Here is a 21,968-nt window from a genome sequence, read left to right as displayed (position 1 = left end):
GATTTTTAGGATTGGCTTATTTCACTTAGAATGATAGTCCCCGGTTTCATCCATTTACCAGTAAATGCCATAATTTCATTCTTCTTTATGGTTGAGTAATACTCCGTTGTGTATATGTACCGCATTTTCTTTATCCATTCATCTGTTAAAGGGTACCTAAGTTGGTTCCATAGCTTGTTATTGTAAATTGAATTGAGCTGCTAGAAACATTGATGTGGCCGTGTCATGATAGTATCCTGATTTTAAGTCCTTTGGGTATATGCCAAGGAGTGGTATAACTGGGTCAAATGCTGGTTTCATTCCAAGTTTTCTGAGGAATCTCCATAGTGCTTTCCAGAGTGGTTGCACCAATTTGCAGTCCCACCAGCAGTGTATGAGTGTGCCGTTTCCTCCACATCCTTGTCAACATTGATTGTTACTTGTATTCTTGATAACTGTCATTCTGACTGGAGTATGATGAAAGTGTAGTTTTAATTTGCATCTAATTGCTAGAGGGTTCTTTTTCTTGTTCTCTTCATAGATAGTCACCATGAAAAGTCACCATGAAATAAGCTACATGATTGTCATCTCTACCTTTATGATAAAATGGTGGTGAGAAAACTGAATACTGTCTATGAAAGGAAAGTGAGGAACTGGGAGACGGGAGCTAGAAATGAAAGATAGAGAGCGGGTTGGGTTGGTATGAGGGAGTGGTGAGCCTTTCTCAGAAATGCCCTTGGGCTGGAAAGTGAAATTTTTCTTAAAATGGTGGCTGTCACTTAAGATGGCCATCCAGATGCTAAGTAAGGACCTTATAGTAACATTTGATGTTTCTATATAATTCTTTTAGATTTTTCTTCCAGAATGATTATCTCTCAAAGGAATGGTATGCATTTTTTTGTTTGTTTTGTTGTGGTGGTGGTGGTACTGGAGCTCAGACCCAGGGTTGCTCTACCACTGAGCTATGTGTCCAGTCCTTTTTATTTTTTATTTTGACACAGAGTTTCACTAAATTGCTGAGGCTGGCCTTGAACTTTTGATCCTCCTGCCTCAGCCTCCTAAGTGGCTGGGATTATAGGCATGCACCACTGCACCTGGTGTATGTGTCTTTTGAATGATGGCTTTAAAACTTATCAGGTTCCCTTTTTCTTTACCTCAAAGAAACTCTCATTAGCTGTGCAGTTAGCATGCTGAGCTGAGCCGGAGCTTTTAAGCAACACTGTACTAAATAATCAAAAGGGAAAAGCCCAAAGGCTGATATACATTTATCTGGTTGGGATCTCTGAACTCAAATGCCTAGTTTCCAGGCAGTTAACAAAGGTGATGTGGGCAGTTTAAGATGTAGGTGCAAACCAAACTGAGTTTAAGCATAATGGAGCTGCCTTATTATGTTGCCTCTTTCAACACTAGGCTGGGCTTTGGGTGCAGCTCAGTGGCAGAGCACATGCTTAGCACATGCAAGGTCCTGAGTTCTATCCCAGCACCAAAACTTAATTAATTAATTAATTAAAACAATAGGCTCAAGCAACTAATAAAAATGAAAAATAAATAAATAAAATACTAGACTGGCCAAACAAGAGCCAAGTAGAACATGCTGGAGGCAGCTGTCATTGTCAGACTTCCAATCTGACATTGAAGTTCATCGTCTTAAGCTCATCCCTGGGTGGGATGTTTCCCTGCCTACACCCAGCTTGCCCTCCTCTGTGGGACAGGGCCTTCGCCTCCCACTTGGTGGTGCCAAGGGCCCATCTAGGCTTCCTGTTCTCCTCTCTACCAAAGGCTTGCCTCCTGTGTCCTGGTTTCCTGCAGATGTCCTGTCTCTTCTGTCTCCCTTAGGGAGATCCTCCACTGACCCACAGGAAAGCAGCCAGCTGCGTCCTCTGCCAGAATGTGACATAGTGAGCCCAGTGCCAAGACAAGAGCGCACACATACTTTTGTCAGAGAGGCTTATAGCTGCCTCCCCTTGCAGCTAGATCACATGTACCCCCTCCACAGAGGCTAACTGCATTCTTTTCCAGTGCAAGGGGACAGAATGAAGGGCTCATCCTGGGTTTTCCTTGGGTTAGGCATTGACATGAAGAGGGGATGCCCTTGAAAGGAGACAGTTCCTAGCACTGGAAACATTTTTCTGAGATTACAGATTTTCTGAGATTACATTTATTCTGTGACAGTATTTTATGAATGTGGTCCTTGGAGCTAAACCTTTCATCCAGTCTGTATGGAGCAGCTACTTGCTTGAGTTTCAAAGCAAAGGAAATTGTCCCCCACTCCTATGGGGACTGTGCCTTTCTCCTTGCATCCACCTTCACATTTCTGTTCTGTTACCAAACCAAAAGGCAAGTCAGTAGCTTTTCAAGTTTGAGAACTTAATATTCTTTTACAAAGACTAAAGCCCAGCACAACAATGGCTGAGTCTTTGGGTATAACAATGACTGAGTCCTTGGTATAGCAGCATGGCTATAGCAAGGTGTTTCAGAAACTTAAAAAAGAAGAGGTTGGGGTGTGGAAGCTCTGTGGTAGAGCATGTGTTCAGCATGTGCAAAGCCCTGGGTTCAGCATGTGCATACCCCATACCCCTCCACACACACACAAAGGAAGAAAAAGAAAATTTAAAAAAAATCTAAATTTCTACCATTTCTCATATAAGAGACTACTTTGCAAATAGTGTGTTACTCAAGAGACTGAGTTTTTATGCACTTAAGGAAAACAAAATTGAAAGCAACACTCTATTTGGAGATTATATTGAAGTATTTTCTGCCATAGGCATTGAGCCAAAGGGATGGAGAGGACTCTAATTATAGACAACTGCATTTGACATCACCCTGAGGTGGTAACCCTGACTTTTGGTTCTGGTGGGAGGAGATAGGGATGTATATGCTTAACCAGCTGGTCAGTATGTGGCACCTAGGTAAAGAATTGGAGCAAGCCAGGTGTGGTGGTGAATGCCTATACTCAGGAGGCCAAGGTAGGAGGATCACAAGTTCAAGGCCAGGCCGGGCAACTTAGCAAGACTCTGTCTCAAATAAAATAAAAAGTGGGTCAGGGTAGGGATGTAGCTCAGTGGTAGAGCTCTTGCCTGTTATGTGCAAAGCCCTGGGTTTAATCCCCAGCATCAAAAACAAACAAACAAAAAAGTCAGAGCCAACCCAGGCCTAGGCCTTCCACAAAGGACCAGTGTCGTCTCTATTCTGCTGCTGCCTGCAAGGTGCTTACCATGGGAACTTCAGTTTGGGTCATAGGCTGTTTCTAACCCCAGAGTGCCCTTTAAGAGCTCTCTCAGCTGTCTCTCCCCAGAGGCTCCCAAGTATCTCCTTTGTTTCCTGCTTGTTCTGGGCACTAAGGATTCAGTGGTGAGCAAGACGGGCAAGGCTCTTGTCTCACTGAGCTTATGATCTAGTAGAGGAAGCTAAAGTTAAATAAGCAAGATAATTTTTGGATTAAGACAGTTGCTACACAGAGTGATCTTGCAGAAAGCCATGTGTGTGTTCCACAAGTGGGTAATTTGGTGGGGGTCTTAGTCTGTTTTCTGTTGCTATCACAAAATACCCAAGACTGAGTAATTTATGAAGAAAAGGTCCACTTTGGCTTAGAGTTGTGAAGGCTGGGAAGTCCAAGGTGTTTGCTCAGTTTCTGAGAAGGGCTTTGTGCTCCTTTGTAGCTGGCAGAAAAAGCAGAGGTCAATCAGGCATGTGTAGAAGAGTAAAACCTCTTACAGTAACTTACAGCAACAGAGACTAATGCTGTTCCAAGAGAGAACTCACTCAGAGAGACATTTATCCCTCTGAATGACCTGATCACCTCTTCAAGGACCCATCTCCCAGCACCACCACAATGGCAATCAAGTTTTAAAGGGGGAAACAAAACAAAACAAGTTTCAACATGAGTTTTGAAGGGGACAAACCATATTCAAACAAGAGCAGGAAGTCAAAGATAGCCACACTGAAGCCATTTAGCCATATCAGCCATTTAGAAAGAGTATATGCAGGAAAGAGCTGGCACAGGTGAGCGTTGGCTGCAATATGGTGAGCAAAGCAGAGGGAGGCTGGGCAAGGTTAGGAAAGGAGCTAGAGGCCAGCACCAACAGGCATGGGAAGGAGGCTCTCAGCAAGGGAGGAACACAATCACTCTGGCTGCAGTGCTCAGAGAGGAGTGTGGTGAGTAGGGGCAGGAGGAGAAGCAAGAGTCTACTGCACAGTTCAGGCGAGATCAGTCAAGGAGACCCCGGCTTGTTTTCCTTTCCTAGGGATTAAACACATCGAACACCTTCATCTGCCTCCTACAAGGAACTTGCTGTGGTGGTTAGTTAACTTATTACTGACTACTATGGTTTGATATGGTCTGAATGTGTCCCCTAGGGTTCATGTGTTGAAATTTAATCCCCATTGTGAGATATTAATAGGGTGGACATTTAATCCATCCATGCTGTTTAGAGGTAGAGCTATGGGAGGTGATTAGGATTAAACAAGTTCATCATGATTGAATCGTGGTGGCTTTATAAGAAGCGAGAGAAGAGAAAGACCAGAACACACACACACACACACACACACACACACACATTTATTGCCATGTGATATCCTGACCTATCTTGTGACTGACAGCAACAAGGCCATTACCAGATGTGGCCACATGTCCTTGGACAGGAACCATGAGCCAAATAAACCTCCTTTATTTATAAGTCACCCAATCTCAGATATTTTATTATAGCAACAGAAAAAGAACTGATGTACTGACCTGTTGCCCTAGGTTATCAGTTAGGTTTGGGCTGGAATGGGGAGGCACTGCTTCCTAGGCAGTGCCTTATTATAAGTAAGTATAGTAAAACAAACTACAGCCAGACATACAGAAGTGAGGCTAGAACTTATTGACCTTGAAAAGAGCAACAGCTCCTTCAGGCCCTGGTTGCCTTGTTAACCTCCCTCCCAACCTCCCCTTCCCTCTCCTCTGTCAGAAGGAACCAACCAGTGGTAAACTGAACAGGAAGGCAACTAGTATGCCTCCTGATCAACAGTTAATAATGCACAACTAGTCAAGGTGCTAAGTAGCCTTAAAGTGACACTAAATGATATGACTTTGTTGCAATAGTTTGGTTTAACATTGAATGGAAGAGATGGGGAAGTTTGTATATGTGTGTGTTTTGTGGTTTGGATTTTTTGTTTGTTTCTGTTTTTCTGTACTACTGGGGATTGAACCCAGGGCCTGGTGCATGCCAGGCACACAGTGTACTACTGACGTACACCCCAGCCCTTTTCATTTGATTTTGAGACAGGGTCTTGCTAAGTTGCCCAGGCTGGCCTCAAATTTGTGAACCTCTTGCCTCAAATTTGTGATCCTCTTGCCTCAGATTCCCAGTAGCTGGGATTGCAGGTTTGCACTGCTGTTCCCAGTGTGTATATGTTTTAATATAAAGAGTCTGTCATTTTGTAGCTTCAGACTCCGTGCTATAATGAATTTCTGATGATTTAGACTCAGAGCCAGATCCTCATATTAGCTGGGGTGGGGAGGGAGGTGGAGAGCTGAGCTCAATGGTAAGTGGTGTGGGGCTGCAAAAGCTGCTGTAGAGGCACATGGGCACATTGGAAGTGAAGCCTGATGTCCCGGTCACCACAGATGGATGTTTTACTAGGTGTCAGAAACCTGGACAAGGGAACAGGCTTCACTGAGTTAGCATCCCCAAGGCACTAGTCCCTGACTCTACCAGTGGTTGCTACACAGCCTGATTTGAGGGTCACTGGCTGGCCCAACCTCTTCAAGTTACAAGTGGGTGATTACTCATTCAGGGCTGCCCAGTGGGTTGGTGGCACAGCCAGAGCCAGACCCCAGGTTTCCAGACCCCCTGGCTCCTGACATGCCATCACATGAGGCTGTAGCTTGAGAGGGAGGTGGAGGAGGGGCCTGCCTGGTACCAGGACTGGGCCTGGGTCAGACCCAGTCCTGTTTGACTTTAACAACCTGGAAATAAAATAGCCTTTCCTGATTAAACCCCTGAATGCAATGAGGTGATGCTGAAGGTGTGTCTTGTGTTTCAGAACCACAGGAAGGAAGCAGACCATTGTATCACTTGTTGCCACCATGCTGGCTACCCGCCTCTCCAGGACCCTGTCACAGCTCCCAGGAAAGACTCTAAGTGTCTATGATGGAGAACATGGAACAAGGTAAGCAACGAAGGGTGGAGTGACCTTGAGGGGTCACGCTTTCCCCATCTGGGTGGTGCTGGTGGTGATGAGTCCCGCTCTCAGCGATGTCTCCATGCCAGCTCCCAGCAAAGGAAACCAAGAGGTGTCCTCAGAGGAAGCCCCTCCCAGGCTCACAGGGCAAAGAATAGCTCTCATAATGCTCTCTAAAACCATTTTTCTTTGAAATAACCTTAGAATTATACAATGCAAAAAATATTATAAAAGCTCCCAAATTCCCTTCACATAACTTTCCTAAAGGAAATAAACCATATTACAATGATCAAAATGAGGAAATTGCCATTGATACAATACTATTAACCCAGTTACAGAATGTTTTCAAATTTTACCAGAAGGGGCCAACTGATAGATCTTTTTCTGGTCTCAGAATACATCCCAGAATCCCATATTGCATTAAGTTGTCATGTCTCATTGATCTCTTTCTGTTGTGGCAGTTCCTTGGTCTTTTTCGTTCAGGACCTATCAGTCTGTAGAATGTCTCTCAGTCTGGGTTTGCATATTACCTTGTGTTTAGATTCAGATATGCATGGTTAGCAAGGAGCCTGCAGAAGGAGGTGTACCTTTCTCAGCACATCACATTGGAGGCACACAGTATTCATGAGGCTCATTTCTTTTGTCTTTTTAAAAATTTTACACATAAAGTCAGTTTATTAAAATGTCCAGAGACTTCACTGAACTGTTGGTGTGATTTAAAAGAAGTATTAAATAAGTGAAGGGGTTTTTTGTTGTTGTTGCTTTTGTTTTTGAGACATTTGGCCTGGATGATCTTGAACTCCTAGGCTCAAGTGATCCTCCTGTCTTGGGCTCCTGATTGCTTGGATTGTAGGCATGTGCCACCATTCCCTGCTGAATCTTCTTAGAGAACTTCTGGAATTGCCTTCTTCCAGGGGATTCAGTGGGCTCAGCTGCATTTTCCTCTTTTGCAGCCTGAGAAAGGAAAAAATAAGCAATACCTTTCTGTTATATTTGAGGGAAGTGAGACTGAATGTCAGGTTAAATTCAAAGTCCCAGTAGCTAGAAAGCTGAGTGTCTTTAGAAGCATGTATATATAGAGGCTTTCTGCAGAATCTTTTTTTGTGTGTGTGTGGTGCTAAGGATTGAATCTAGAGCCTCAGGCATGCTAGGCAAGCACTCCCCCACTGAGCTATATCCCCAGCACATCTTGCAGCATTTTCTTAAAAAGCATTTGCCTGAGATCCAGAGCAGAGATTCAGCTTGGAGATGGGCTTCAGCTACTAGAGGTCACTCTGAACAGGGGACCATTGCATTTGAGAGAGCACAGAACCTTGTTCCATTAAAGGACTTTTTCAAAAGGTGATTTTCTGCATTATTATTATTATTTTGTTTTTTGGTATCCAGAATTGAATCCAGGGGGGCTTAACCATTGAGCCACATCACCAGCCCTTTTTATTTTTTATTTTTTTTTTTTGCAATATCTTTATTTTGTTTATTTATTTTTATGTGGTGCTGAGGATCAAACCCAGTGCTTCACACGTACAAGGCAGCTGCTCTGCCACTGAGCTACAGCCCCAGCCTTATTTTTTATTTTTGCCAAGTTACTTAGGGCCTCACTAAGTTGCTGAGGCTGGCTTTGAACTTGTGATCCTTCTCCCTTAGCCTCCCAAGTCACTGAGATTACAGGAATGTGCCACTGTGTCCAACTTCAATTTTTTTTTCAAGTGATTCATAAAAAAATAATGGCAAAATCTGTCTCATAGGTTGTTTTTAGAGATTTCTGGTAATTGTTTTATATAGAAGATAAAATAATCCCAAAGGACATTTAAATACTTTTACATGCTTGATCTCATAGGAAAATTAGTTAAGCTTCTTGTTCATTTGAAGGGAGAGAAAAGCTGTCACAGGGTCATTCTGAATCTTCTGGGTGGATTGAAAAGTAACCTAGTTAGGTCAAGGGGCCTGGGGTGGGTGGCCAGGGACAGAGCTGAGTCAGAATACATTAAATGTCCTCAGGCATTAGCAGAAGCCAGGAGGGAGACTCAGGTGCAAAAAGAGGCTGGCACAGTGGGTGATGACAGTGTCAAGGAAAAAACTGGAAAAACTGGCCTGATCGTCTGCTTGAATCTCAATTGGAAAGGGCTTATACTCCAGACCCTACCTGTAGGTGAATCCTGCTGCTCTGATAGCATTTTCATAGGTGACCTTAGAAAGTTTGCATGCATTTGAATGTGACGAGCCATGGGGAAGTCAGTACCTACCACAGCAGGCCTCCCATATTTGGATAGCTCTGTATACAGTCCTTCATATTGGAGGAGCCCAGGGGACAGATATAATCACCAAGGGCACACCCCTAATGTCCCAATCTTCAGCCACACCCCACTCAGCTACACTTACCATCTAGTAAAGCAGTCCTTTCAAATTATTAATCCATCAACTGGATCAATCCAATGATTAGGTTACAGTTCTCATAATCTAATCATTTCACCTGTGAACATTGACACAGGAGCTTTTGAGGGATGCCTCATATCCACATTACAACAGGTGGCTTACCCATACATTCTCCACCCGTACTCTACTTTCTGGATCTTGTTACATGCACCAGTGCTTAGCTCTGTCAGTCCAGGTGTGACACATAGTACTCCAGGGGTACTTGCCCCAGAGAGAGTGGAAAAGGGCTCTTCTAGCCTCATCCTGGGTTCCTTCCTGTCCAGCCTGGGCTCACACGGCTTCTTGTGGCAGCCGCATCATACTTGTGATTCATGACTGAATTTTTTCATGGATGCTGCTGTAAGACCACATTCCTCCTAAGCTGTCCTTGCACCACTGTCTGTTTCTTCTGAACTCCATCTTGTTGGGTTTAGTCTGTCAAATTTACTCAGTGACTATTCTCAGCAAAAAGCTGGGTTACTGGTTATTGTTACTAATGTGTGATGGGAGCAATGAAAAAGATAGAAACACAGACTGGTAAGATAGGGAAAAAGCCGGAACAATAGCCAGGCACAGTGGTGCACACCTGTTATCCCTACTCAGAAGGTTGAGACAGGGGGATAGCAAGTTTGAGATCAGCCTCAGCAACTTAGTGAGACCCTGTCTCACAACAAAAAATCAAAAGGCTGGGGATGTAGCCCAGTGATAAAGTGCCCTGGGGTTCAGTCCTCAGAATGAATGGATAGATAGATAGATTTTTAAAAAAAGAAGTCTAAGCTAATGCCCTGGTCAGCAGGAGATGGAGGGGGGGCCACCTCTTAAATGCAGCCAGGCAAGCCCCTGGATATCAGGGCTCAGAGGGGCAGCAGGTTCCTCCATAGACCCTTGAGGAGGCACTAGATGCCCTTCTTCCACCCATCTCATTCTGGTTTAGGCAGAAATAAGGAAGCTTTTGTTCTCAGAATCTAATGACACCCCTCCCACCCCCACCCCTGATCCCAGATTATCAAAAAGGGCACTGACTGTCCGGAAATGTAATTTGTCTCACCTGCTGGCCTAGTATAGCTGTCAGTGGTTGTCCAGCAGAGGGGACCCTCCAGGGAAATACACAATCTTCTCCCACGGGCTTTGGGTTAAAACCTTAGGGCCCTTTCGGCCCTGGAAGGCCAATGTATCAGTTAAGACTGCAGCACACTAACAGTAGTAGTAGAAGCACTCAGAAATCTAGGACTGGTATGACTATAGAGGACCCAGGTTACTTATTTTTTCCCCTAGGGTAAAAAGTGGTTTTTGCCCTTTTAAGGAAGTAGGTTTTTGCTTTTTCAATTATTTTTTGTGGTACTGTGGATTGAACTCAGAGCTTCACACAAGCTCAGGTTCTCTACCACTGAGCTACCTCCTCATCCCTTTTTATTGTTTTATTTTGAGACAGGGTCTTGCCAAGTTGGCCAGTTGCTAAGTTGAACTTGTAATCTCCCACCTTAGCTTCCAGAGAAGCTGGGTTATAGGCATGCACCACTATGCCTGGATTATATTTTTAATTTTTGTGGTGCTGTGGCTCAAACCCAGAACCTCAAGAGTGTTAAGTATGCAATTCACCACTGAGCTACACCCAGAGCCAAAGTAGTTTTTGACCTCTGGTTGCAGGTTAGTCTCACTTAGAGCACTGTGGGGAGAAGAAAGCTTCTGTGCCTCACTCCTGGGGATTCTGACTTAACTGGTCAGAAGGGCAGGCATGGGAATAGTTTAAAAATCTTCCTTGTAATTTCTTCTTTCTTTCTTTCTTTCTTTCTCTCTCTCTCTCTCTCTCTCTCTCTCTCTCTCTCTCTCTTTCTTTCTTTCTGGTGGTGCTGGGGATTGAACCCAGGACCTCACGGGTACAAAGCATAAGTTCTACTACTGATCTATATCTTCCTTGTTAGTTTTGAAAATTGTTTTATGGAGAACCTAAACATATACAAAAGTAGGAAATTGTATGCTGATCCTTTATGTATATATCACCTGGGCTTCCATAATTACACTGCCAGTGCTCTCTGAGTCATATCCCCAGCCCTGACCTGAATGGCACATTTTTATAAATTTTTTAAAAATGGACTATTTTGAATAGGTACTATATCACATGACACAAAGTTCAATGGCACAAAATGGTAGGCAGAAAAAACAAATCTCTCTCCCATTTCTTCTTCCTTATTGCCAGCTACTCACTTGCCCCTACCTCCTCCACTTATTATTATTAGTTTAATATTAATTTTAAAACTAACAGAGGGGCTAAGGGTGTAGCTCAGTGGTAAAGCATGTACTTAGTGTGCTTGAGGCCATGGGTTTCATCCCCAACACTGCATATAATAAAAAATAAACTAATGGAATTTTCACTTCTAGACAGAGTAGATGTACTTTTCTCTATTCCTCCTTCTCGGTACAGCTAAAAACCTTGGATGTTATATGAAATGAGCATAAAAAGGCTCTAAAAGATGGAAAGAAGGCAGACCAGCTAGGGACCTTAGGATCCAGGAAATGAAATAGTCATTTTCTAGATTTTCTTTCTACTTCACATACACCAGATATGGAGCTGGCAGCCCTGAAACACCAGTAAGCTCAGACACAAAAAGACCCAACAAAAGCTTGCTCTCTCTCTAGCCAAGGAACCAGCCTAGCAAGACACAAAACTGTTAGTCAATGATAGCTCTATTTCAGTCAAACACAGAAAAAGCGGTAGCCTCACCCGTTTCCCTTCAGCAAAGGTCAGTGGGGAGCCTAGACTTCTACCTCACCAGGCTGTGGAGAGGGACCCCAACCCCCATCTAGGGGCAGCGTCAGAAAAAACCAAGGAGGGACCAGGACCACCATGCCCACTCAGCAGGAATAGGCACCTCTGTTTTGCTCTGCAGGAGGGGGAGTGTCGGAGGAGGCCTTGTGGAGGGTAGGACATTCTCCATCACTCTCAGTGATGAGACACACTCTCCTGTAAACTCTGGAAGCAGAAACGGGACACTCTGACTCTACCTGGCCAGGGTGATATCAGTGGAGGCCTGGTTGGGGAGCCAGAACTCTCACCTCCACCCAGGAGTAACCCCCAGCTCATTCTATGCAACTGGATTATCCTGATTCCAAAACCAAACACAGTACCAATAAAAAGATTAAAGAAGGCTAGAGACCCAAATTTCTCATGAATATGGGTGTAAAAAAAATCCTTAAAATAAGAGCAAATAGAATTCAGCATTGTTTAGAAAGAATTATAAACCATGAGCAAATGTGTTTGTTCCAGGGATGTCAGAACAGCTCATTATTTGAAAATCAAATTAGTGAACTAAAGAAGAAAAATTGCCTGATCCTATCTATCAATGAAGCAAAAGCAAAATTATCAACCACTTATGATGCAAATGCTCAGAAAAATAAACAGGAACTCCCTGAATACAGTAAAAAGCATTTACAATAGACCTGCAGCTAAGATCACACTTAATGGTGAGAGACTGAATGCTTTGCCCTGAGGTGGAGACGTTTATTCTCACCACTTGTCCAACAGAGTGCTCAAGTTCCAGCCAGGGCAATAAGGCAAAAAACAGAAATAAAGTCGTACAGATCAGAAAAGAAGAATAAAAATGTCCCTATTTGCACATTACATAATTATTTACATAGGAAATCCCAAGGAATCTACTCCCCCCCCCCCCCAACACACACAAAAAGGCAAACAAACTCTCAGAACTAATAAGTGAGTTTAGTGAGGTTATAACATACAAGATAACACAAAAATCAATTGTATTTGTGCCAGGTGCAGTGGCTCACACCTCTAATCCCAGTGGCTTGGGAGGCTGAGGCAGGAGGATTGCCAGTTCAAAGTCAGACTCAGCAAAAACAAGATGCTAAGTAACTCAGTGACAGCCTATCTCTAAATAAAATACAAAATAGGGCTGGGGATGTGGCTCAGTAATTGAGTGCTCCTGAGTTCAATCCCTGGTTCCTGCTTCCAAAAAAGAAATCAGTTGTATTTGTATATACTAGCAACAAACATGTGGATACCAAAATTTAAAACAATACCATTTATGATTACTCAAAAAAAGCAGGGAGGGGGGGCCAATGTGTGTTTGTAGTTTGAAGCTCAGTGGTATAGCACTTGCCTAGCATGTGTGAAGTCCTGGCTTAAATCCCCAGCATTGCAAACAAGAAAGAGAAGTACTTAGGTATAAATAAAACAAAAACATTCCCAGAGTTTGCTAAAAACTACACAACACTGATGAAAGAAGTCAAAGACTTAAATAAATGGAGTATTCAGGGGCATCTTCAACAAAGTGAGGATGTCAGTTCTCTCCAACTGATTATACAGGTTTAGCACCATTTCTATCAAAATCCCAGTCACATTTTTTTTGGTAGATAAAAACAAGATTATTCTATCACTGATATGGAAAGCAAAAGAAATGGAATTCTAGAACAACTTTCAAAAAGGAAAATAAGGTAGGAGCACAGAACAGATAATCCAGAAGTAGACCCACACAAATATGTTCAACTGGTTTTTGACAAAAGTTCAAAAGTGATTCAATGGAGGAAAGATAACATTTTTCAAAACATGATGCAGGGGCAACTGGAAATTCATAGGCAAAACTATCCTTTGACCTAAGTCTCATAAAAATAAACTCAAAATGGATCATGGACTAAAATGCAAAACATAAAACTATAAAAGTTTTAGGAAAAAAACATGGAAGAAAATCTTCGGGTTCTAGAAGTAGGCCAAGTCCCGCATGACCCAATCAGACTTCCAAAATGAAATAGTAACCAGGTTCAATGGCACAAGCCAGTAATCCCAGCAACTTGGGAGGCTGAGGCAGGAAGATTGCAAGTTCAAGGCCAGCCTCAACAAGTTAGTGACATCCTGTCTCAAAATAAAAAAAGGACTGGGGGTTTAGCTCAGTGGTAAAAAGTACGCCAGAGTTCAATCCCTAGTACCACAATAAATAAATAAATAAAAAGGAAAAAGAAAAAGGAAGAGAAACAGTTTTTTTCCAGCATTTGATCCTGTCATGATGATTAAAAAGCAAGTTACAGACTAGGAGAAAAAGATTTGTATATCACATATGTAACCAAGGTATCTAGAACATCTTAAGGATTCTTAAGATTCAATAGCCAAAGGCTAAATAATCCATTTAAAATATAGACAGAACACATGAAGAGAGGGCATGCAGGTGGTGCTGTGGTCTTACTGTTTGTATTCCACCTAGATTCATATGTTCAAACCCTTATCCTCCAGCTGTTGGTATTAGGAGGCAGGGCCTTTGGAGGTGACTAGGTCATGGATGTGGAACCCTTGGCATGGCATTAGTGTCCTTCTAAAAGAGGTCTAAGACCTCCCCTTCTGCCATGTGAAGTTATAGTGAAAAGTCATCAGTGTATCTAGGAAATGGGCTCTTACAAGATATAGTCTGCTGATACTTTGATCTTGGTCTTTCTGACCACCAGAACTGTGAAAAATGTTTGCTACTTTATAAGCCACTTTGTTGTTTGAGCAGCCCAAACTGATATTTTGTTTCAGTTGCCCAAACTAAGACAGATGGCAAATGATCACAGAGATGTTCCACATCATTATCTATTAAAGAAATGCAAATTAAAACCACAGTGAAATCATCATTACACAGGTTTCAGCATGGCTAAAACAAAAATTAGTGGCACTATTGAATGCTGGCAAGGATATGGGTTACTACATTTTCTACTGGGAATGTCGTATGTGTGCTCCAGCCACTCTGTAGCTATAAACAGTTGAGCAGTTTCTTTTAAAACTGAACATACAACTATCACATGACTGAACAATTGTACTCCTGGGCATTTATCCAAGAGAAATAAAAATGTAATGTTTGTACAAAAACCTATCGTAGAATGTTCATAGCAGTTTTATTCATAATAACTCCAAACTGGAAACAACCCAGAAGTCCTTCAGTAGGTAAATAGTCAAACAAATGCCCAAGCCACAGAGCACTACTTAGCAATAAAAAGAGAAAGCTCCATATATACAACAATCTGCATGGATCTCCAGAGAATTAGTTGAATGAAAAAAGCCAAACCCCAAAGATGACTTACTGTTTTCTACTTTTGGTATAACATTATTAAAATGACAAAATTGTAGAGAACAGATTAGTGGTTAAGGAGAGTAGGGTGGGAAGGAGTAGGGTCACAGGAACCTAATAGGGTCACGGGAACCATGTAGTGATGTTGGGATTGTTCTGTATTTTTACAGTTTCAATGTCAATATCTTGGTTGTGATATTGTTGTATGGTCAGTTGTTTGGTTTGTAATATTAAGGATTGAATCCAGAGGCACTCTACCACTGAATTACATTTTCAGCCCTTTTTAAAATTTTTTTATTTTGAGACAGGTTCTCACCAAATTGTGCAGGCTGGTCTCAAGCTTGCAATCCTCCTGCCTCAGCCTTTTGAGTCACTGGGATTACAGGGGTACACTATTACACCTTGACTTTTAGTATAGTTTTGCAAGATGTTATCATTAAGGGAAATTGGGCAAAAGGTGCCTAACATCTTCCTGTTTTCTCTCTTTCTTTCTTTCTTTTTATTATATAAAATAATTTTTTATTTCTTCTTCATAATTATACATGACAGTGGAATGTATTTTGATATACTATATGTACATGGAGCATAATTTCCCATTCTTGTGGTTGTATACAATGTGGAGTTACACCCTGTATTATTTCTTAACTGCATATGAATCTACGATTACTTAAAAATAAAAGGGTTAATTAAAATAACTATGAAGAAGCAGCATTAAATTCAGCAGACACTGAATATGCAGAAGACTTTAACAAAGATATATCTCTGAGAGAACATTTCACACTTGAATTGGTCTGAAACACTGCCTGTCTGTGTCACCTTGAAAAGCAGGAAGTAGAACTTTACTGGAGTGGGACACCAGACAGTCAGGTTTTGGCAGGGCCTCCCAGCAAAAGTGCTTCCGGGTTGGCTTTATTCTCAGGATGACTTTTCCTGTACAGTGGTTACAGTGGCTACAGCAAATGCTGGCTCACTGTCCATCAGCCTAGCCACCTGGTAGAAACAGGGCTTCTTTCTCAGCTGTACCAGCAAGTTGTCCCCAGAGCCTGGAGTGGGGAGATAATCCATGGGGCTTTAGGCTAGGCTGGCTGAGCATGTCCTAGTTGCTTCTGCTGCAGGAATGAGGTCTAGGGCGGGAGCTTAGCCTCATTCTCATGGCTTCTTTTTCCCTTGCAGAAGCACACTGTTGTTTTGCTCTACCTCCTTTACCTCTATCAGGCGCCGGACTTACGCCAGTAAGGTGGACCCGGTGAGTGGAAGTCCAGTTCCCTGGGAACCAGCCAGATGGTCAGAGCCCTTCCTTCTGGACCCCAGCCCCTGAGCCATCCTCACAGTAGGGTCTTAGTATGTTAGGATACTGTGAACCACTTTCTCATTTATCCTTACCCTTAAGCCCCACATCAGTAGTGAGACCAACATTCCCAGACCTGCAAGGAGCTGTGATGAGGTACTCCCGCCCCTCTCAGCCAGGGAGATGTCATGGAGACCTGCTGGGGAGCCAGAACTCCCCCCGACCCAGCAGGTTGGGGCTTAAGAGGTAGACTCTGAAATCTCTCTGCCCTGGTTTCCATTCTAGCTAACTACATAGGGCATTGAAAACATGTCTTTTTTTCTCACTGGTAACAGGGTGCAGTAATCATGCTTTCTATGTGGGTAATTGTGAGATAAGAAGGACACTGAGCCTTTCACACAGTCAGTATTGCACTTGAGAAGCACAGCTCTGATGATGAAGATGATGACAATGATGATAATAGTGATTGTAACTGAGGGAATCGAGATCCTGAAACCAGAGGTCATTTCCCCAAGCAGCCTTGATAGTTGGCAGCAGAGTCTGGGTGGAACCTGGTCTCCTGATTCTGACTCCAGGTTTTTGCAGTACATGTTGTTGTTTACTGTTTCTCCAGATAGCACAGCCAAGAGTGGAGGGCCAGGCCTGGGCTACTCAGCACTAACTGTTACGATCCAGAGGGTAGGGGACCTGGTCACTCTGCCTTGGGACCCTGAATTCCTAATTTGGGGTCTGACTCTCTAAAATAGGTTGACAGCAAAGCTGTCCTGATCACAGGCTGCGACTCTGGATTTGGGTTCTCCTTGGCCAAGCATCTGCATTCGAAAGGCTTCCTTGTATTTGCTGGCTGCTTGTTAAAGGTAAGAGAAAACCATTTTCTTCACCTTTATCCTTTATATGTAGTTACTCTTTGTAGCTTTTTTTTTTAAATTGCTTTTCTAACCACTGGTTCATATGTTCTTTAAAATAACCTGTACCTTTCCCACTGGCTTCTCATTGTTCTTCATAGTTTTTCCATCCATCCATTCAGCCAGCCAGCCAGCCATCTCTCCATCCATCCATCCATTCATCCATTCCTTCATTTATTTATTTGCCAAGTGTTAATGATGTGCCTGACACTTTGCTAGGTGCAGTAAAAGAATACGACATGGTCTCTGCCCCAAGGAACTCACTGTCTGGTGGTGAGAGGACATCATGCATAGTCATAGCTGAAGAATTAGAATGAAGAGCATTCTCAGGGACGTGCAAGAATGTTCAAGAGAATACAGAGAAGGAAGGGACTGATTCTGGCATGATAGAGGAGGTAACATTTGTCCTGGGCTGTGGAGAATAAATAATGCTTTCATCAGTGGAAACTGGGAAGAATGACCTGTCAGACAGAAGGATTAACCCAAGCAAAGTCTTGGAACCATGAAGCTCCTTTGGGACATCAAGAGAGATTTAGGGTGTATAAAGGGAAGCACTGGGACATGAGGCTACAAAAGTAATTAAGGGACTGTTCCCCTCATGTAGAGACTAGTTTAACTATCGTTACAATCTAGCCCTTTTTTTTGAGCACTATAGTTATATATAATAGTTGGTTTCATTTTGGACAAAAATCATACATTCATGGAATTTGATTGAGTCCATTTTAGTCCCCATTTCCCCTGCAATCCAATTTTTTTAGGGGGGTACTGGGGATTGAACTGGGGGTACTTAACACTGAGCCACATCCCCAGCCCTTTTTATATTTTATTTTGAGACAGGGTCTCACTGAGTTGCTTAGGTCCTTGCTAAGTTGCTGTGGCTACCTTTGAACTTGCCATCCTCCAGCCTCAGCCTCCTGTGCAATCTAGTTTTAAAGCATGTCCCTCACTTAGTATTTTCCCTCTTGACCATTTATAGTTAAATCCACATCTACCTCAAGCCCTCAGGTTACCATTATTATCTCTTTAGATTTGTTTTTTCTGGACATTTTATGTACACAAAATTATATAATCTTATGGTCTTACACCAGGCTTCTTTTACTTAGCATAATATTTTTGAGAATTGTCCATGTCATAACATGTATCAGTAGTTCATTCCTTTTTATTGCTGAAAAATACTCTACCACATGGATATGCTGCACTTTTAAAACTTCCATTCAGTAGTTGATGAATATTTGGATTAAGATGTTTAGATTTTGGGTCATTTTGAACAATGTTTCTTTGAACATTCACATACGTGTCTCTGTGTAGACATGTGTTTGTACCTGGTTCCTTTTACACACCACAATCTGGGGATTAGGTGTGCTCATTGCTAAGAAGCACAGGGCATTGCTGCTCCTTGTTTTTCTCAGTGGACAGGGCTCAAAGATGTCATATCTAATCACATACATATATACAAACTATGTCTATTTACATAGATTTCTCTAGAGTGTTTTTGTTTACTGATTGAAGGTGTACAAAGTAATATGTTTAAAAGTTACTTGGATTAATTTTTGTTTTTTCTTTATCTTTGTATTATTAATTTAAAACACAGTGTGGTTCACTTTTTCATTTGTATTTTGTTTTCCCCCATTCTTGTTGGCTTAATTCAATTTTTTAAAAATATTTTTTAGTTGTAGTTGAACACAATAACTTTATTTTATTTATTTATTTTTATATGGTACTGAAGATCGAACCCAGTGCCTCACATGTGCTAGGTGAGCACTGTATCGCTGAGTCACAACCCCAGCCCCAACTTAATTCAATTTTTGAATATGTGAAACATTAACCATAAAGTCAAAACTATACAAAAAATACAAAAACAAAAACAGGTAACTACAGTAGTTACTTGTCTCATTGTCTTCTCTACCCCATTCTTTCATTACCCTCTTCTTACACAAATTGGAATGTTTGCGTAGTGCCTAGATCTTTTGTGCTCTTTTTTTTTTTAACCTAACAATACATATTGGAAGTCCTACTGTGTGACTTCACAGAGCTCTTCTTCACTTTTTTAGGGTCTTCACAGTACTGCATTATGTGGATGGATTATAATTTACTCCACTAGTCTCTTATGGATACACACTTAGGTTGTTTTCTCTATTTTGCAATTACAAATAATGCCACAATGAATAACCTTGTACATATGCAGTTTTATATTGTTGGGGGTTCATCTTTAGGGTAAACTTCTAGGAATGAGATTGCCCTTAGGTTAGAAGGTAAATAAAATATGTTGTCATTTTTTAAGATATTTCCAAATTTTGTAGGGCTTATATAATTTTATATTACTATCAGTACTATAAGTCAGTGCTTATTTCCACACAATGTTACCAACAGCTTACATTTGTGCTTTAGATTTTTGCCAATCTGATAAATGAGAACTGTATTTCAGTGTAGTTTTGATATGTATATCTTTTTTGAGTGCCCCACCCTGCCGCAGTCTGGCTGGGCACACAATCACGAGCCACCACACAGCTTGTAGATTCAAACAGCAACTCTTTATTCCCGAACTCACACCAGCCGTCTACAATCACGTTCTGGGGAAATCCACGTTCTCTGCCCAAATCCACGTTCTCTGCCCAAATCCACTCCCACTGGGCTTCTGTCTCCCAAAAAATACTGTCTGAATCCCGTGAGAACTCAAGGGGAACTCAGGCAGCAGGATACGCCCTATTCCCAGCAGGAATAATCTTAAACCTGGAACCTAAACTGGGAACGCCCTAAACCCGATTATCCTAAACCGGGAACACCCTAATCCGGATCCGCCTTGGTCCTTGAGCAAGGTCACCTACATGCAATGTCACTGCAAAATGTCCTATTTCCATGAGTCCTTCCACTAAGCAACATAGGGTACGCTGGCAAGGAAATTGTCATACCTACTTGGCTAATGGCTCCCAGCACCACCCCTGTTCTTCAAGGGCAGAATATAGACACTGTACATATATATCACCTGTGCTCTTACTCTGTTGGACAGAAATTAGTCACACAGCCTTACCTGGCTGTGAGAGAGGCTGTTGAATGGAGCAGGTATTCTAAGATAATATGTACCCTGCTTAAAAAGTCACAGTTGGCCTGCTATAGAAAGGAAGAATGGGTGTTTGGGACAACTTGCTGTCTCTGCTCAGTGGGTGAGACATTTTCTATTTTGAAAACTAGAAATCCAGATGTTAGTCAGCTTTCTGTCACTATAATAAAACACCTGAGGTAATCAACTTATAAAGGGAAAAGATTCTTTTTGGCTCACAGTTTTGGAAGTTCCAGTCCATGATTGGTGGAACCTATTGCTTTGGGCCTGTGAGGCAGCACATCATGGTGGGAGTGTGTAGTGGAGCAGAGCTGGTCACCTCATGTCTAGGAAGCATAGATAAAGGGGAGGGGAACCATAATTTCCTTCAAAGGCATGACATCTCACTAGGTCCTGCCCTCTAAAGGTTCTACCACTTCTCAACATTGTTACCCTGAGACCAAGCCTTTAACACATAGGCCTTTGGGGGATGTTCAAGATTTGTGTGTGTTTATGCGCATGCACGCATTCATGCATGCCAGGATTGAATCTAGGGCCAAGAATATGCTAGGCCACTGAGCTACATCTCCAGCCCAAAGAATTTTTCATACTAGCTTTAATATTTTTATAAAGATGATCTCTCTTGCTGGGCACACATCTATAATCCCAGCAACTCAGAAGGCTGATACAGGAGGATCAAAAGTTTGAGGCTTGCCTTGGCAACTTATTGAGATCCTGTCTCAAAATAAATAAATAAATATAAAGGGCTGGGCATGTAGCTCAGTGGTAGAGCGCCCCTGGGTCCAATCCCTAGTACCACAAAAAACAATAAAATATTGTCTCTGTTCACAATGTAAATATTCAATAAAATAAATAAGAACAAATAATAAAGCAATTCACATTGCCATGCTTTGAACATTGTTTCAGATCAGTGAAGGGTTTGTCTTTTGAATCTTTACTAATTTTGAATTATAAACATAATACGATATATTCACAACAAATTCAAATAATATGGAAAGGAATGGCATAAAAGAATAAGTCTTCCCAATCTGTTGCCCCAAGATTGACTTTTGCTATTAAAAACAAAGCCTCAGCTGGGGATGGAGCTCTGTGGTAGAGTGCTTGCCTACCATGTGCAAGGCCAAGGGTTCAATCCCCAGAACCATCCCACTACCACAAGAAAGTGTCAGTGAGTAGCCTTTCATGTATATATTTACATGCTTTTGTTGACAATGCCCTTTTTTTTTTTTTGGTACCAGGGATTTAATCCAGGGGCTCTTAACCAATGAGTCACATCCCCAGCCCTTTTTTTTATACTTTTATTTTGAGACAGGGTCTTGCTAAGTGCTTAGGGACTCACTAGTTGCTGAGGCTAGATTTGAACCTGTGATCTCTTGCCTCAGCCTCCTGAGCCACTTGGATTACAGGCTTTTTTATTGGCAATTCTTAGGAAAAAAATTGTAGATGTGTAAGAACTAGTTTGGAAGGTGTATAGGCTTTAGATTGACTCCCCCAATGGGCTCTCCCTGTGTCTCCTCCCTCAGTTCATCGAAGAACCTGCTTGGGATGAAGGGTGTGGCATGCTTGGCTGCACAATGTGGACCTGCCTCTGCAGTCCTGGCAGGAGCTGTGATGCCACAAAATCATTTGGTGCCTTTAAAGTCCCTTGTCCTCTGTTTAGCACCTATGCCATCGTGCTGGTTTGTCTAGTGACACAGGGCCACATCTTGACTCCATAGCACAGGGCAGAGGCTGCTGTGAGCTGCTGTGTGCTGCAGAAGGAGGACTTTCAAGGGGATTGAGCAAACACTGACCCAGAGATTGAGCAAACACTTCCCTTCCCTGGCCCTCAATTTCCTGATGATTTTAAGCCCTTCATGATCTTAGGCCCTTCCATTCCTGTAGCTATGATTCTATGATTTGGTGATTGGTACCCACAAGTAACACACAAGATTATTGCTAGGTTGGGTCTGTTAGAGCCTACCTACCTTGTGACTACTTCTACCTGGCATCTCACAAGTTATGCAAATCAGAAACCTGTCAGAGTGGCTAAGGACATAGATTAGTGGTAGAGCTTGTACTTGGCATGCTTGAGGCCCTGGGTTTAATCTCCAACACTGAGCTGGGGGGGG

General features: G+C 42.3%; 1 protein-coding gene across 3 annotated transcripts in view; it reads left to right on the top strand.

Moving 5' to 3' along the window:
• Positions 1–21,968, top strand: part of Bdh1 (3-hydroxybutyrate dehydrogenase 1) — a 47,769-nt gene that overhangs the window by 9,638 nt on the left and 16,163 nt on the right. For all 3 annotated transcript variants that reach the window (XM_015486842.2, XM_015486844.2, XM_015486843.2), the window contains exons 2-4: positions 6,007–6,132; positions 15,780–15,852; positions 16,641–16,751. In XM_015486842.2, the coding sequence (XP_015342328.1) occupies positions 6,050–6,132; positions 15,780–15,852; positions 16,641–16,751 (267 nt within the window). In that variant the 5' untranslated portion in view covers positions 6,007–6,049. The remainder of the gene's footprint in view (positions 1–6,006; positions 6,133–15,779; positions 15,853–16,640; positions 16,752–21,968) is intronic.

Source organism: Marmota marmota, unplaced genomic scaffold, assembly GCF_001458135.2.
Source record: "Marmota marmota marmota unplaced genomic scaffold, marMar, whole genome shotgun sequence".
In the NCBI taxonomy this organism is placed as follows: domain Eukaryota; kingdom Metazoa; phylum Chordata; class Mammalia; order Rodentia; family Sciuridae; genus Marmota; species Marmota marmota.
The sequence above is the reverse complement of the archived record's forward strand: the minus strand, read 5'-3'. Positions and strand labels throughout refer to the sequence as shown.